Here is a 16690-nt window from a genome sequence, read left to right on the forward strand (position 1 = left end):
ATTTAATATTGGTAAAAAAATAATAATAATAACAACAGTCATGCATATTATGAGCAAGTTATCAATATCGAGATTCTTGTTTAAATTTGACTGAGCTCTCTGAATCGAACTGTAAAATCAAATCATATAAGTTAAAAACCTAATATTTAATAGAGTCTTTAAAAAAAACAAAAAAAAAAACTCATAGAAAATAGTCATTTACCCACTAAGCCACCAATAATTGGCAATATATATTTATAAATAATTATGTGGAATGTTTTAAACTTCTATGGTTTTCGCTAGTTAAGAGAAACAGGTAAAAATGTGTGGAATCATAAATCAAATTGTATGGAAATATATGAATTGTAAAATCATATATTCTAAGATTTAAATTGAAATTTTAGTAAGTATGATTATAAAACTTTGGTACCAATTTAATTTCACAATATAATGTTTTTAATACGTTTGAAGGAAAAAAAAAACTGCATTTAAAAATTAATATATGAATAATGAAAAAGAAGTCTAACGCATTAATTATTTTGGAATAGAGGGAGTGTCTCAAATCCGACACGTTTTTTTCTCCTTAGATTATTGTAGTTTTGACACATAAATAAGGACTTTATCCACAACATTCTTATTCTCTTAACATACCAAATTCACACGTTTTTCTTTCCCTTTTAATCATTCTAAAAATAGACCAATTCATCAAAATTAGGTTTCATTCAACAGCAGATAAATTATCTCCAATCTCACATTCTCACCCACATTTAAAAGATCTTAATAAAATTTCATGTGGTAGATAAACATAGTAATGTTAATGTCAGTCACTTGGCCACGAAACCCTCAATAACACTTGGTCCTATCCAAAATAAATACTTCTACTTTATAATCCGTATTTATCCATTAAAATGTGGACCCCACAAACATATATCCATTGACACCCCGCTATCTCACGTATAAATATAAATACATGTGTAATTTATTCAATTTTCATGATAACATAAATTCAAAGTAGTAGAAGTGTAATTTGGAGTAGTGTACTTATAAGAAAAATGAAAATGATTTCAAAAATGGATATAAATTTTGTTAAACAGGGTATCCGTTTAATGAAATGGGTAAACCCGATTCGTCAAAAATGGATCCAATCACGATTTGGGAACGATGAAAGTGAGAGCAGCAATGGTAGAAAAGCCAGAGAATTGCACAGCAGATGAACTTCATTATGTAAATGTTCCAAATATAGATTGGCGACTTGCACTCTGGCGTTACCTTCCTTCTCCTAATGTCTCTTTCTTTCTTGATTTTATTTTTTTCTTTTTTGGGATATTTTTTTTTCAGATATTTGGAGGTCTAATGAAATCAGTGATTTGATGCAGGCGATGAAAGCTAGAAATCATCCACTGTTATTGTTGTCTGGTGTTGGAACTAATGCTGTTGGATATGATCTCTCCCCTCAAGTCAGTCTTCTCATTTTCTTTTTTTTGTCTTTAATGCAAAGAGTTTTCAGTTTTTTAATATGATTGTTTTTAGGGGGTGTTTGGTTCAAGCATATTAGGTATAAGGTATGGGTTTGGAATGACCAAAACCCATACCTTGTGTTTGTTTCTTGAAATTTCATTTTTCAAACCCATACCTCAAACCCCCAAGGTATGAGTTTTTGAAACCCAAGGGGGGAGGTGGGTATGGCTCATACGGACCCATACCTTTAGGTTTAAAATTAAAAGAAAGACTATCATTCTTAGATAAAAACCAAAAATATGAAATCAAGTATTAAGTTCCAACCCCATACCACTCAGGTTTCATTCCTCATTCCAAACCCATACCATTGTTTGAACCAAATGCCCCTTTTGTTTCTAAAACTAGTTTATTCCCGTAAATGCACGGATTAAAAATACTACATTCGTTTTATAAAATCTGGTGCATGTAATTAATTAGATGAGAGAGAAAGTAACACCACTAGCACCTACCCCATCAGCATCAACACCCACCTTGTAACAACCTGTCACCACCACAACCACCCAAAAGCCACTTGGCCAACTCGCATCACCACCAACACCCTACCCCTTAAGGTCGTAACCACCCTCTCACCGCCGCCACCACCACCACCAAGATCTTAAACCTCACCTCACCACCACTATGATTCAAACCCCACCTCATCACCACCAATTGAATCCCCATCTTACCACCACCAACGAACCAAAACCCCACCTTACCACCTCCAACAAACTAAAACTTCCAACTCACCACTATCAACGAAACCCGGGTTACCTCACCACGACCAACGAACCTGAAACTACCACCTTACCATCCAACAAACTCGCACGACCACCACTAATGTAGATCTGAAACCCCAACTTACCACCACCATCCAATTTCGAAAAAGGAGTGAGAAAACCTTTGGCAATCAGATCTTGGAACACCGAAGAGTACTATTGAACGGATTTTCGCCAGATCCTGTAACACACGAGGTGGCGACGACTTTGGAATGGGATATTGAGGCGGCGACGTCTTTGAAAAGGGATAATGAGGCGGCGACGAACTGGCGAGGGTGGAGTAAAATGGGCAGCGACCAGGTGGTAGTGCGGTGGTTGTGAGAGAGGATATGGCTGCTGTTGCTGGTGGTTGAGAGGGAAGAGAAAGAAAAATTAGTGATGGTGGTGGTGGATATGGTTGTGAGGGAGGAGAGAGAATGTGGGTTAGGGTTTTAATTATGAATAAATTAATTTGGGTTAAAGAATTAATAGGTTGTTTATTAGAGTTTAGGAAAATTTAGTAAGGGTATAACTGTAAATTCACACATAATATTTTACTACATTAGTAATTTTTTTTTTTTTTTTTTTTTTTTTGCACATAATGTGTAGTTTCCGTTTCAGGAAAATGTTGCAGGTTTTATGAAACGGAGGTAGTCTATTATTTATTTCCTCCGTTCTTTTTTTATTGCACCATGAGGGATTTCATGTTTGCCAATGCATTTTTTAGCTATTAATATCTGCAATTATACTTTTGTAAAAATTATAAAAAATTGATATTTGAAAAGAAGATTTCGAGACGAATCTAATGAGATCCCACATGACTATATTTTTCTTAATAGATAAATCACAAATGATGGTCGAAGAAGATTAAGTGAATAGTGTAAAAATCCTAATGGTGCAATAAAATAAAAACGGAGGAAGTATTTAAAATAGTTGTCAATATTTTTAATTCAAAAAAATGTTTATATTCTCATAAATTAATTTTGAAAGAATTATTATATTTCTGTAGTCTTAGAACTTAGGAAAAATTAAAAAAAAAAATGATTGATGTCAAAAATAGTTTTGACGGGAAATTTTTTCATAAAAAGTTAACATGTGTCTCTTAATGATGTCAGCATGTTTTGTTTTAGTAATATTTGGCACTCACGGTGCAGCTGAACTATAAGCTCATGTATCATGCCAGTATTTCTCATGTTTAAGTAGAATTATATAGTAAAATTTATGTTTATCGAATATGTTTTGAGAAACAACATCTAAAATAAATAGTTAAAATCTCACAAATTACCCATTCCTAATTATATCATAATCTGTTAGGAAAATAATTCAAGCAGGGGTGAGGCGGGTCGGGGCCCGACCCCTCTTAATTTTTCTAAGTTATTGGTTAAAAGTAATATAATGTTTGATAATTACAATTAAAAAGTTATGGCATAGTAGTTAAGTATTGTTATTTTTTAATAGAAGGTTGGAGGATCAAACTTTGGCCCCCTTGAAAAATTAAGGTTCTTAAAGTATTATTTGCCTCCACTAGTAAAGTAACATAAACATTACAAGTGTGAGAGGAGATATATTTTCAAGTTTATCACAGAGATAAACTTGAATTTTCCCTTTTATTTTTTCAATGTGGGAAACAAACAAATAAGTATAATATTGACATCACCAAAAATATACAAACTTTATAAATCAACACAAACTTCTCTAATCTTTCTATGTGGGAATACTTCTACGTATATTGTTAGAAGACTACCTAGTGATATATTACAACAGAATGAGCTGATAGTTTTAGTCCAGATCTAATTAACAAACTTCCAAACAGTTACATCAAGAACATTATTAAGAGTAATGATTTTCTAGATGTAAGTTATCCGAGCAGTAGGTACCATCAAATAAACTATAACTGATTTAATGAGCCATTTGTAGTTTCACATTAGTTCATACTTACACATGCATTCTATGGTATTTTTTTGCAAGAATTATTTCAAAAGTATAACAATTTTGGGGTTGTTAAACAACGCTCTCACCTTACAAGGCACCGCTTGCATTTTAATACAAACTTTTGTATTTACCCCTTGTAATAAATAAATGCTCATAACACTCACACCATTCATTTCTCATTTTTGGAATCACAAATTCACAACTCTCTCGCAACTCACTCTTATTTCATCTCGCTAATTTTTTTTTTTTTAGAAAAAGTCAAATTAGAAGATGGAAAAAAAAATAGAAAGAGCCAGAACATTGATTACAACAACAATAAAAATACCATAGGACCTGTTCACTTCCGCTTAATTTCAGTTCAGTTCAACTCCATTCTGTTCACTTCAGTTCAGCTCTAATCAGTTCAGTTTAGCTCCTAATTTTCTTCTCTCATAAAATATTCATTTCAACTCTATTCAATTCAGTTCAATTCAGCTCCAATCAATTAATTTCAGTTCAGCTCACTTGTTCAGTAAATGTGAACAAGCCCTAATTGTCTAATTAATCAAATAATCACAAAATTAATAATGATCATAATAAAAATGCTAATAATAATATAAAAATACTAATAATATTAAAAAAATTACAATAATAAATTTGATTAATTAATCAATTCAAAAGAAAAATTGACATTTGCCCAAAAAATTAGGATCCACCTAGGTGAATCCACTTAAAATTTCCAAATCTACCCGGGAAGATTCGGAAATTTTAGGAGGATTTGGGGGATCCGCCTAAAATTTCCGGATCTACTTAGGCGGATCCGGAAATTTTAAAGTGGATCCACCTAGATGGATCCTAATTTTTTAGGCGGATGTTTTATTTTAATTTTCTTTTAAAAAATGTACGATGAATTACAAAATCCTCTGATAAAGCCTCTGGTGTCCGAACGTTAGTTGTTGTCGTCCATTGTCTTAAACCCGTTGCTAATGCTTAATAATTTTTTTTTTTTTTAATACTCAGATTTTTGGTGGTGGATCAAATGTGGTGGGGTCGGAATTTTTTTTTACAACGTAATAATAGGTGGAGGGATTAGGAATGATATTACACCATTATATACTATAAGTTACACAAAGGGCAATATCGTCCTTTCATGTCAAAAAGAGAGCGATGCCTATAAAATAAAAGCGTCGTTTAGCAGTTCACCAATTATATTGTCAGATTCTAACAAGTTGACTTGGCTCTTTCCCTTTTGTTTTAACAACCTTTTTCTCCATGCTTTTGTTGGCCCTTTTTGTTGTAGTGAAACCTGTTAGCATCAGATTTTTTGGGCTCCACTAGATTAGCACTAAGAAAAACAGAACTATAGAAGCATAAGAATTAGATGGTTTATACTTTGATCGGTTTTCTCCTAAATATTAAGATGGCCAACTAAATCATCTAGGGTAACGTCCCTCTTTTTGTGCCAGAGTTTGTTGTTATACTCCTTGCGTGATGGTAACAATTTTTAAATCAAGACAACAACAACAATCTACCTACATATGGACAAACCCTTAGCACCAATACTAATACAAATGTTATGTTTAACTAATACAGTAATGCTTAGTCTCATCATCATCTAACCCATACTTCGTTTCTAAAGCATCACATATGCCTTTAGCATGGTAAAATTCATATAAATGTCGAGCAATGCATTATACATGTATCGCAACAAGCCAACAACATAACCGTACAAGCTTTATTATTTCCCCAAGTCCGTCATCTCGAACTCTTTTGTCATTGAGGACCTGAATTCTTCAAACAGATTTTGTGATGATCCCAAATAGATTATATCATCCACATACACGCACACAATCAGGAAATCAGACAACTTACTCCCTTTCACATACAAGGTTGGTTCATTATCACTACGCACAAAGCCATTTTGCAGAAAATATGAGTCAATTCGCTTGTACCAAGCTCTTGGAGCTTGTTTTAGGCCATAAAGTGCTTTCTTCAGCTTGTACACCTTATGCTCCTTCCCATTTACCACAAAACCTTCAGGTTGGGACACAAAAACTTCCTCCTCCAAGTTGCCATTCAAGAACGCAGATTTGACATCAAACTGGTAAAGTGGAAGTTTTAATTTGGCAGCTAAAGACAAAAGCATTCTCACTGTTTCAAAGCGTGCAACAGGAGAGAATGTTTCGTCGTAATTAATACCCGGATTTTGTGCATATCCTTTGGCAACAAGCCTTGCCTTATATTTTTGAACACTACCATCAGCATTATGTTTCACCTTGTAAACCCATTTGAGTCCAATTGGAGTTTTACCGTAAGGAGGATCAACCAATTCCCATGTGTGATTGCGCTCAATTGCAGTAAGTTCTTCTAGCATTGCCTCCTCCCATTGCTCATTCTCCACTGCTTCTTCATAACAGGTTGGTTCAGACACATACAAGGCAAACGAACATGATTCATATACTTCGCTTAAAGACTTCATTTTTCGTGGTGGTGTGTCTGATGATGAGCTGGACTGATCTGATGAGCTGCTTCTCTCACTGCTTGGTGTTGAGGACGCACTTCTGGTTGGTGATATAGGAGGTGTGTGAACCTCATTGTTATTTGGTTGAGGCATTTCATGTGCAGTCTCTTCTTCTTCATTAGTCAAGAGAGAATTAGGTGATTGAGCACTATCTTTCGCATCTTCCCAACTAGCCTATTCATTAAACTTGACATTCCTGCTTATAATTACTTTGCCACTTACAGGATTATATAGCTTATATGCCTTAGATTGGGTGCTATAGCCAACAAAGATATATTTTTGTGATTTCTCATCAAGTTTTGAACGAGAATTGACTAGAGCATAAGCTATACAACCAAAAATGCGTAAGTGACTCACCTTGGGCTTGCGACCTTTCCATGCCTCATATGGTGTTTGATCATAGACTGCTTTGGTAGGAGAAATATTGAGAATATAGACTGCAGTAGCCACGGCTTCAGCCCAAAATTCCTTTGGAACGTTTCTTGCGTTTAGCATACTTCTTCCCATTTCAACAATTGTGCGATTCTTCCTCTCGGCAACGCCATTTTGCTGGGGCGTATAAGGGGCAGTGAGCTCTCTGTGAATGCCATTTTCTTCACAAAATTGATTAAATTCTTCTGAAACAAACTCTCCTCCACGATCAGTGCGAAGGGTTTTAATGTGACAATCACTTTGTTTCTCCACAAATGCCTTGAACTTCTTGAAGTGCTCGAATGCTTCAGATTTTTTCTTCAGGAAATAGACCCAATTCATGCGGCTAAAATCATCAACAAACAGTAGGAAATAGCGACTCCCACCTAGTGAATCAATTGACATTGGTCCACATAAATCCGCATGAACTAGCTCTAAACAAGTTGAGGCTCTCCATGATTCCCCACTTGGAAAGGCTGGCCTGCTTTGTTTGCCAAACACACATCCTTCACAAAACTCAATAGGCTCGATTGTAGGCAAGCCAAGAACCATTTGTTTCTTGCCTAACAACCGTAAGCCATTAATATTCAGATGACCGTATCTCAAGTGCCACAAACTTGATTCACTATTTCCCTTTGCAATGAGGGCATTACTGGTTTCACTATGTGAAATATTTAAGGGAAACATTTTGTTTGGGGTCATTTTAATACTCATAATTTTGCGATTTTGGTCATGAATATCACAATGGCCATTTTCAAAAATTACAGAATATCCACCCTTAATTAATTGACCAACACTCAATAAGTTGTGAGTAAGAGAAGGTACATACTGAACATCATGGATGAGTTTCGTCCCGCCATTACAAGTTGGAATTGCCACTATGCCTCTACCTTCCACCTTAACTTGCTTGTCATTGCCGAGTCGCACAACTGACTGCTTTGTGTTATCGATTGACTTGAACCATTTCCTTTCTCCTGACATATGATTAGAGCATCCACTGTCCACGAACCAGATTCCATGCTCCATCGGTTCAAGCTTTGAATGGGCCAAAAACAGATTGCTTTCCTCTTGTGGTGCCTCGGAGAAATTTGCCTTCGATTCTCCTCGTTGCTTGCTCCAACAGTTGGTCTCAGTGCGACCATTTTTCTTGCAGTAATTGCACTGAATATTGCTTCTGGAGTGTTGATTGAATCCTCCATTGTGCCTTCGACCGCGACCTCTACCGCGAAAGGCTCCTCGAAAACCACCTCTGCCTCCTCTGTTATTTGATGCTTCACCTTTTCCCTTTACGAAAGGCTCACCTCTCACTTGTAGAGCCTTTTCTTCACCTTTCTCCTTGTCTTTCTTGAACCTGGATTCATGAGCTAGCAAGGAACACATTAATTCGTCGAATGTGTAAGTTGAGAGATCTTTCGATTCCTCAATTGCAATAACGACCCCATTGAACTCAGGATCCAGGCTGCGCAACACTTTGCTTACAACTCTCTCGTTGCTCAAAAGCTCACCATATGATTTCATCTGATTAACAATACCTGATACCTTCGATAGGTATTGTTGCATAGACTCCTTCTTGGTCTTCTGCAAACCATCAAATTCAGAACGTAATGCTTGCAATTTAACAGAGATTACCTTCTTATCGCCAAAGTACTCGTGCCGTATGATCTCCCACGCTTCTTTGGCTGTCTTGGCAGACGATATGCGAGGGAATATGTCATCATCCACTGCAGATTGGATAAGAAATAGGGCTTTGGCATCCTTTTTACGATTGTCACGCAATCGTTGATCAGGTTCTCCTGATGCTTCGGTGTAACCTCCTTCAACAATGTCCCATAATTCTTGAGACTTGAACATGGTTTGCATTTTGATACTCCAAAGGTGATATTTTTCGCCTTTGAAGATTGGAATGAGAGGTTGTGCAGAAGGGTTTAGGCCGTTGTTAGACATAGTAGAAGCTTGTTTGATTGAGTGGTGAGGTTACGTGAGAGAAGAGAGGGATTAGAGCCGATTTTTTTTTTTTTTTTTTGTGGAGCTTGGTTGAGGAAAACAGTCTGGCTCTGATACCAGAATTTGTTGGTAAAATAGAGGGAATTAAAACAGAGTAAATTAAATTAAGAAAGCAAAAGGAAAATCTGATAATATGCTCTTAATATTGCTACATCAATTGATCAATATTTGTGCCTTTATATAGGCTTACATGAAAACAACTTAAGCTAGAAAAGTGGAAGAAATAACAACTTGCTACTGATTTATTCAAAACACTAACTAACCCTTAAGACTCGGACAAAGTAAAACAGAAAAGTTGAAGCATTCTTCATTCAATACACCCCCTTGCTTCAAAGCTACAGGGTCACCATTTTCATCCAATTCCTTGCTTTCATCAGTCACATAAGTAGTGAAAGCACATTGAGCTAGTTTACCCCGTAATTGCAAACGCATTGTTGTCTAAAATTTATCTCTTTGATCTTTTATTTAGCTACCAAATTGTAAATTTGGAAAACTTAATACTTCATCAATCTGCTGTTCTCAATCACCAGTATTTTGTTAATTTGTTTTCATGTACACTACACTGCCCTTCCTGCTTTCGCTTCATAAACTGCCTTATAACTATGACTTGTTTTTCTTCTCAGTTTTGAGATAAGACTGATGCATTCGGATGATTGCAGTCCTCGTTTGCCCGTCATATGTCAAGCGAAGGATTTGACACATGGATTCTTGAAGTGCGAGGTGCTGGATTGAGTATGAGAGGTTTAGAGTCCTTTAAAAGTGAGCTGCCTGCCAAATGATGCATGTATTTGTAATCGTAATTTTCTCTTGGGTAGGAACTTTCATTTATAAAGCAAAGCAGTTTAAGACTAATGAACTTGCAGGGTTATCAAAGTCGAATCAAACCACTGCTGGTCAATCCCAGATTAAGGATTTGAGTTTGAGTTTATCACCACTGCCATTTCTTGAAATGAATGAGCAACTTGTGCCGATGATGGAAGATATTCAAAGGCAGCTAAACCTGTTTTTGGACAGTGAATGGGATTTTGATCAGCTCGTAAAAGAAGATCTGCCTTTGGTGGTAAGGTTTTTCTTTCATTAGCTTAAACATTAAATCAGAAACAGTTTAGGTCCGAAAACTGTGACTTTCAACAAATGTCAAAGAAAATGAAGATAAAAATTCTCTTTGATGGTATACTGTGGTGAAAAATAATGATGTTTTATCAATGAAAATCGATAGATTCATGTAGTTTGAAACAGAGGAGTGCAATAAATACTATGATAAACAAGTAGCATTACATAGAATGAGTTATAAATAGTGTGTAAAGCTGATCATCTGCAAAATAATCCTTTTTGCAGGTAGACTACATTAAGACGCAATGCAACCCTCGTGATGGAAAATTACTTTCCATTGGGCACTCTATGGGTGGTATTTTGCTGTATGCAGTGCTCTCATTGTGTGGTATGTGAACGTTTTTTCATGTTTGCGGTGTTTTGTGTGCTGAAACTGTTGGCGGTTGTTGATTGTATGTCAATAGAGGGAGCGATAAAACATTAGCTTTTGGTTTGAGCTGAATAGCTGATTGAAAAATTACTTTAGATTCTTATTCCTACTGCCATTATACAAGCTCATTTTCACTTTCTGCATTCCAATTTCTTGAGAACAATCAGAACTACTTTTACCTTCACAGAAACTGCTCCGAGTTTAACTTTATTCAGAGATTTCACCTTTTCCCAGTTTTCTACTTAATTAATAATTTAAACCACAAAAGTATATATTCATTGATCTAGTGTCTAGTGTCTTGTTAGAAAGTTTGATGAAACATCTATTTCACTATTTGAGCCCTTTACCTTATTATAACTTTAGAGTTTATTTTAGTAATTTCGATATAACCCCCTTAAACTAGTAAAAAGCTAATCTTTTTCCTGTTTTTTGCTGAAAATGTAGGTTTTTTTTTTCTTTTTTTTTTTTCTTTTCCCCTTTTGGTAGTTAGTTTAACTTATGCATAGTCTACAAAATAGAGCCTAACTGACCGTCTTTTACAAGAATTTGCTATAAATCTTTTGGAGTATGTAAAAGTAGTTGCATGAAAGTTATCAGGTATTGTGCATATAACCTTTATATTTTCTTAAATTTTACAGAAGGTAGATTTCATGACTGGCCTTTAAAGCAACTTTACTGTCGAAGATTCACACTCAGGCTGAATATGCTATTTAAGGCCTTATATAATCCTGAGTTGGGGAGGATTTACACCTTTTAGTTGCCCTGAGTTCATTCTGTCTTCCCCTCAAAGCATAGATCTAATTAACAGTTCGACAACAGTTATAGATAAAATGTTGGCTGATTTATGCATTTCTATAGTGCATCTGGAAGTTTCGTGGAAGTATTTTGGAACTTTGAACTAACTTGGTGATAGGATAGTCTATAAATCAGCGTTTTTTGCAACTGATGGCAAGAAAGAAGGCTAGTGCTTGAAAGTAGGGCAGCCACTGATTAACTTTTTGATTCATCAAAAAGAGTGTTCTTTAAGAAATCCAAGCGGATGCTATATGACTTCAAATTTGAACATACCCTTAAAAGAGCTAGGCAAGCCTCTTCTTGTTTTATGTCAAGGAAATCAGATTTGAGATTCATCAACAAACCTTTTGGGGTAAATGAACATTTTAATTTGTTTGCATATTTTAGATGCCATCATGATGTCTTCATTAGCTTCCTGTATAGATATACCGAGGTTCCCGTAGCTTTATCTTGTAGACTTGGCAATAAGTTGCTTATTTAGATTTTACACAGAAATAAAGGCTTACATAAGTCAATTATTATGGTAGTTTCTTTCTAAATAGTGAATGCCTCTGATTTGTGTCACATTTTAATGTTTTGGGTGTTCTCTTATAGCTGTATAGCATGTATTTGTGTAAGGTTTATTATATCATGTAAATGATCAAAAAAAATTTCCTAGGATTTGAAGGAAGAGACTCTGATTTTGCAGCAGTTACTACACTAGCATCAACGCTCGACTATTCATCATCAAAATCTTCTCTAGAACTACTCTTGCCTTTGGTAAGAATACTGTTTGAGTAAACTTGGTCTTTCAGGTAAACATGTTTTTTAAGCTACTATATAACACTGTTGATTTGTAGACGGATCCTGCAGAGGCTTTAAATATCACATCGATTCCCATGGGCACTATATTTGCAGCACTGCATCCTCTAGCTTATCGTGCTCCATTTATATTGTCCTGGCTTAATTCTCAGATATCTGCTCAGGACATGATGCTTCCAGAATTGTTTGACAGGCTTGTGCTCAAGAACTTCTGTGAGTAATAGACTTTTTCTTTTATTTATAGTGACAGTATACAGCTTTATCACTTTGCTCATTTAGTCCCTAATCTATTTCTCTGAGGTTTTGGGTGAAAGTGTGAAGTTACTGATACTTGTATATCTTTAGCTATCTTTCAAATAACCTCACTATGTGGTAACTATCACTGATCAATGAATTGACACTATGTCATACACTAAATACATGATTCAGTGCATGATTTGCTATTGTTCACTTATGAAATGATACAGAGGTAGATACTAATGCTCATCCAGGAGACTAGCACACATCCGCATGCTTTTGATGGTAGAACCTCAACCATTTGCAATGAAAAATTAAAAACTGATACAACAATATTTGTTTTAAAATTAAAGTCATGAAAGAAATAATATTTACATTTGAACTATTTGAATATTGTGTTCCATGGTATTACAAAAAAAAGTCAATCTTCCATCATTTTTATTTTTTTGGTGATTGGTGTCATGTGTCTTGAAAGTATTATTGTTTGTTGATGAATTATTGCATCTCATTCAAATTTTAACCATAACTTTGAAGACATAGCACTATGTTTTATTCAGCATGTTTGTCAAAAAAAGTTCCAACTGAAATGCAAATCATTCATGAACTTGGGTTACAGGTACAATACCTGCAAAACTCCTCTTACAATTAGCAACAGCCTTTGAGAGCTCTGGTTTACGTGATCGATCTGGAACATTTTTATACAAGGATCATCTCCATAAGAGCAATGTCCCTATCTTGGCCATTGCTGGGGATCGCGACTTAATCTGTCCCCCTGAAGCTGTATACGGTATAATTATACTGCAGGAGTTCTTATGTGTATCAAATATGTACACTACTTTTATTTCTTGATATTGATTTTCCAGGTGTTTTAATATGATGTAACAGAAACTGTTAAGGTGATCCCAGAGAAATTGATTACATACAAAGTTTTTGGAGAAATTGGTGGTCCACATTATGCTCACTATGATTTAGTGGGAGGCCGTTTCGTAAGCTTTCTTCTTTAATGCCTTCTCTGTATTATGTCACTGACAAGCATATATATCTTTCACTTTTACGTGGTGCGCTATAAGTCTCAAAAGAATAGTGTTCCCTTCGTCCAGAAATAACATAATAGTTTCGTTTTTGCTTCCAGTGAATGGCTTCTGTTGGCATAAAATGGTATTAATCTCACACTATTTTCGGAATGCAGGCTGCCAAGAAGGTTTATCCGTGTATAATTAATTTTCTCAGTGCTCATGATGAACTCGATACATCTTTTGCGGGCTGAATTCTGTCACTGCGTCTTGCTCCTTCATCTAAACAACCTACGTAGTATAAAGAGTAATCCATAAGGCATGGGACTCATACAAAGATCTTATTTGTACAGTACACAGGAATATAGATAAGCTGATTTTTTTTAGTTTATTATTCTTCATTTCTTCTGTATGTATATACACACATACTTGTATAATTTTTCACATTCTTGAAAACAAATGGAATGAAACTACAGTATAAAATGAATTGTCTGCATATACCTCCGTTTTTATTATGTGCAACAAATGAATATTTTATGTCTCACAAATAATACCCCTTTGTTACACATAATAAGAAACGGAAGTAGTATAATAGTATAACATCTTGAGCATTCCATTAGTGACTACCATGTAAGTGCAGCACCACTAGAAAGTGGAAACTACTGTCTAATTCTCATTGCAGTTGCAGTCCTCAGGCATCAGGGTAGAATCTTTGATCTGTGAGGAATTCTGGACTGCTATTTTTGGGTATGCTATTTAGGGATTTAAAGATCGGCTTTCTTTGTTGATATAATTGTCACATTCATAGTTCAATCTACACCATCAAGTATCAACAAGAAATTTAGATGCAAAGAATAGTTGAAATTTTTAAGGTATAGACGGCTATACCATGCTTGGTACTGACAAAAAACGCAGAATGAACATGTAGCTGTTTTGATACTTTCTCAAAATGTCTCCACGCCATGATACATTTGGCCATGTAGTCCTTGATAATTATTCAAAATGGTCTACATTGCCCAAGGAGTAGGGATGTCAATGGGGCGGGGCGGGGCGGATGTTGGCCTTCCCATCCCCATCCCCACCTAATATTTTCATCCCCATCCCCGCCCCACCGGGTACAACTCCAAAACCATCCCCGCCCCACCCCCCACTTGGATATCCATCCCCACCTAATCCCCGCCAAAGACCCGTCTAATCCCCACCCAAAATCCACCTAATATCCGTATCTCAAATACACAATCTTACATAATTAATACGAATTATGAAATAAAGCATTCTATACACATTTTTGTGTTATAATATAAGTGTCGTACAAAGTATTATAATTAATATTGTATTTTATGTAATTATTTTATAAAATAAAAGTATGTAATTTTGCTTTAAAAGATATATAGTTGTGGGTATGAGGTGGGGAACGGGCGGGTACGAAGTGGGGTGAGTGGGGCGGGTACAACTTAAAATCTACCCCCACCCCATCACCCATGGCGGGTATGGTTTTTATCCCCATCCCCGCCCCACCACCCGCCAAATCGAGACCCATCCCCGCCCCATGGGGCGGGGATGGGGCGGGTCTCCTACTTGACCCGCCCCATTGACATCCCTACTAAGGAGCAAGCAAGGGTAAGTTGTATACATTCTCCTTTTTCTTATTATTTTAACTTTTCTTCTTCTCATTATTTTTCTTCTTTTTTTTCTACCCCTTGTATTTAAGGATTTGTTTGCTTTCAATAGAGCTATATATGGTGCTCAATGACATGTTTGTAGGGGCATGTGATAAATTACTCAAGACATTGGATTTTTACGATTATTGACAATTTGAGTAGGGTCGTGCGGGACCTTAATTAAAAACTCAGCGCTAATTGAGAGGCATCCCAATTTTATTTTTGCTTTTTCTTTAATTATTTTATTTCATTTTTTGTTATTTAAATAACAATGCTAATGTGTGTTTAAATGCTGAACTTTGTTGCTAGGTACAAACACAGCTAAGTTCCTTTGCTACGTCGGCTACCCAATTAGCTCTACCAATTGTGGTGGAGGTGTCTATACCTTTTAACTCTCCCTTTTCTTATCCATCCCTTTGTGAGTTGTGCCTCTCCCTTATTTATGCTTTAGTTCCTCTTTGTTAACATCGAGGACAATGTGAAGTTTAGCTTGGGGGAGGATGATTGGCATTATCACTTTTGTGCATATTAGTTATGTCAGTTTTAGCTTAGTTTTTATTGATTTGTAGGTGTTGTATAGTTTGTACCATTCATTAGGAGTGGATGTTTACATACAATGTGACGACGGGAAAGACTAGGTCGTTGTCATGACTAATCTTCCTATGGCCAAATAAAATTTATACACAATCAACTTAACCAAAATACTAGTATAATGGCAAGCTAAGAGGTCAAACCCATAGGAATGGAAGGTGAATGTTATAGTCGCGTCATCGCGTGTTAAGTTATCCCAAAAATTATAGAATTTGTTTGGTTAAGCAAGAACTAAGCAACAAAACAAATCAAATATAGAAATCAAAATCACAAACACTAGGAAATTAGGATCTACATGCACTCATAATAGACATGCAAATTGGATAAGAGATGGATCAATCGAACAATGCGAGGGAAAATAGTAATTGCAATCAAAAGGACTCGAAAGACTATTTCCTAGTAGTCAAACTAGGGGTCTCTACGAATGACTAGTATAGGAACATCACAAATAAAGTTCAATCAATAAATGTAATTTCCAAATTAATGTGTCGTATCAATGGAAAACTACAATGCAATCTAGCTTGAGAATCATGGTTAGCTACTTCTCAACAAATCAAACACATGCATAATATCTATCAACAAATTTAATCACAATATCAAAGCAATCAAAATTCCCCAATTAGCTATGATCTATCATTCATACGTGCTTCACCACAACTCTAGCAAAGAATCTACTCACTACACATTGTAGAAATGAAGAACAAAACCAAACAAGTCATCAAAATCATCATCAACATTGCAATCTAATTAACAAATCTAATCAATCAATCAACTAGAATTTCAACAAAATAACAAAATCAAACATTAAGATTGGATTAAAGAGAAGGAAATTCTTACAAAACTTTGAGCCGCCAACAAGTTGTTAAGGAACTTGTAAACCGTTCACGGATCATAAAAGGCAACCACGATAAAGGGACAACGATAGGCAACAACGATTGACTCGTGAAGGTTACACCCCATTCATAATCCATGAGATTACTAACTCCATATGGTTCGGAACCACGAAAGGAGGATTGGGGATGATGGTACGA

General features: G+C 35.7%; 1 protein-coding gene across 3 annotated transcripts; it reads left to right on the forward strand.

Annotated features, from left to right (window-relative positions):
* Nucleotides 1-977: 977 nt before the first annotated feature.
* On the forward strand, nt 978-13921 carry LOC110694685. Of its 3 annotated transcripts, none has more exons than XM_021871852.1 (10): nt 978-1263; nt 1356-1436; nt 9738-9837; nt 9942-10138; nt 10417-10519; nt 12015-12115; nt 12196-12370; nt 13011-13181; nt 13280-13380; nt 13584-13921. In XM_021871852.1, the coding sequence occupies exons 1-10, from the start codon at nt 1141-1143 to the stop codon at nt 13659-13661; spliced, it is 1230 nt and encodes a 409-aa protein (XP_021727544.1). In that variant the 5' UTR covers nt 978-1140; the 3' UTR covers nt 13662-13921. The 3 variants fall into 3 exon arrangements, with proteins under 3 accessions (XP_021727544.1, XP_021727558.1, XP_021727550.1); XM_021871866.1 differs by having other exon boundaries at nt 1212-1263; nt 9702-9837; XM_021871858.1 differs by lacking the exon at nt 978-1263 and having other exon boundaries at nt 1270-1436; nt 9702-9837.
* Nucleotides 13922-16690: the final 2769 nt, after the last annotated feature.

This window comes from Chenopodium quinoa, unplaced genomic scaffold (genome assembly GCF_001683475.1).
Source record: "Chenopodium quinoa cultivar QQ74 unplaced genomic scaffold, ASM168347v1, whole genome shotgun sequence".
In the NCBI taxonomy this organism is placed as follows: domain Eukaryota; kingdom Viridiplantae; phylum Streptophyta; class Magnoliopsida; order Caryophyllales; family Amaranthaceae; genus Chenopodium; species Chenopodium quinoa.

Excerpts from the sequence above, each read along its gene's own strand:
- LOC110694685 (XM_021871852.1), top strand. The coding sequence starts at position 1,141 with ATGAAAGTGAGAGCAGCAATGGTAGAAAAGCCAGAGAATTGCACAGCA. Across the intron at positions 1,264-1,355 it reads GTTACCTTCCTTCTCCTAAT|GCGATGAAAGCTAGAAATCA; the intron begins GTCTCTTTCTTT and ends GATTTGATGCAG. Across the intron at positions 12,371-13,010 it reads GCTTGTGCTCAAGAACTTCT|GTACAATACCTGCAAAACTC; the intron begins GTGAGTAATAGA and ends CTTGGGTTACAG.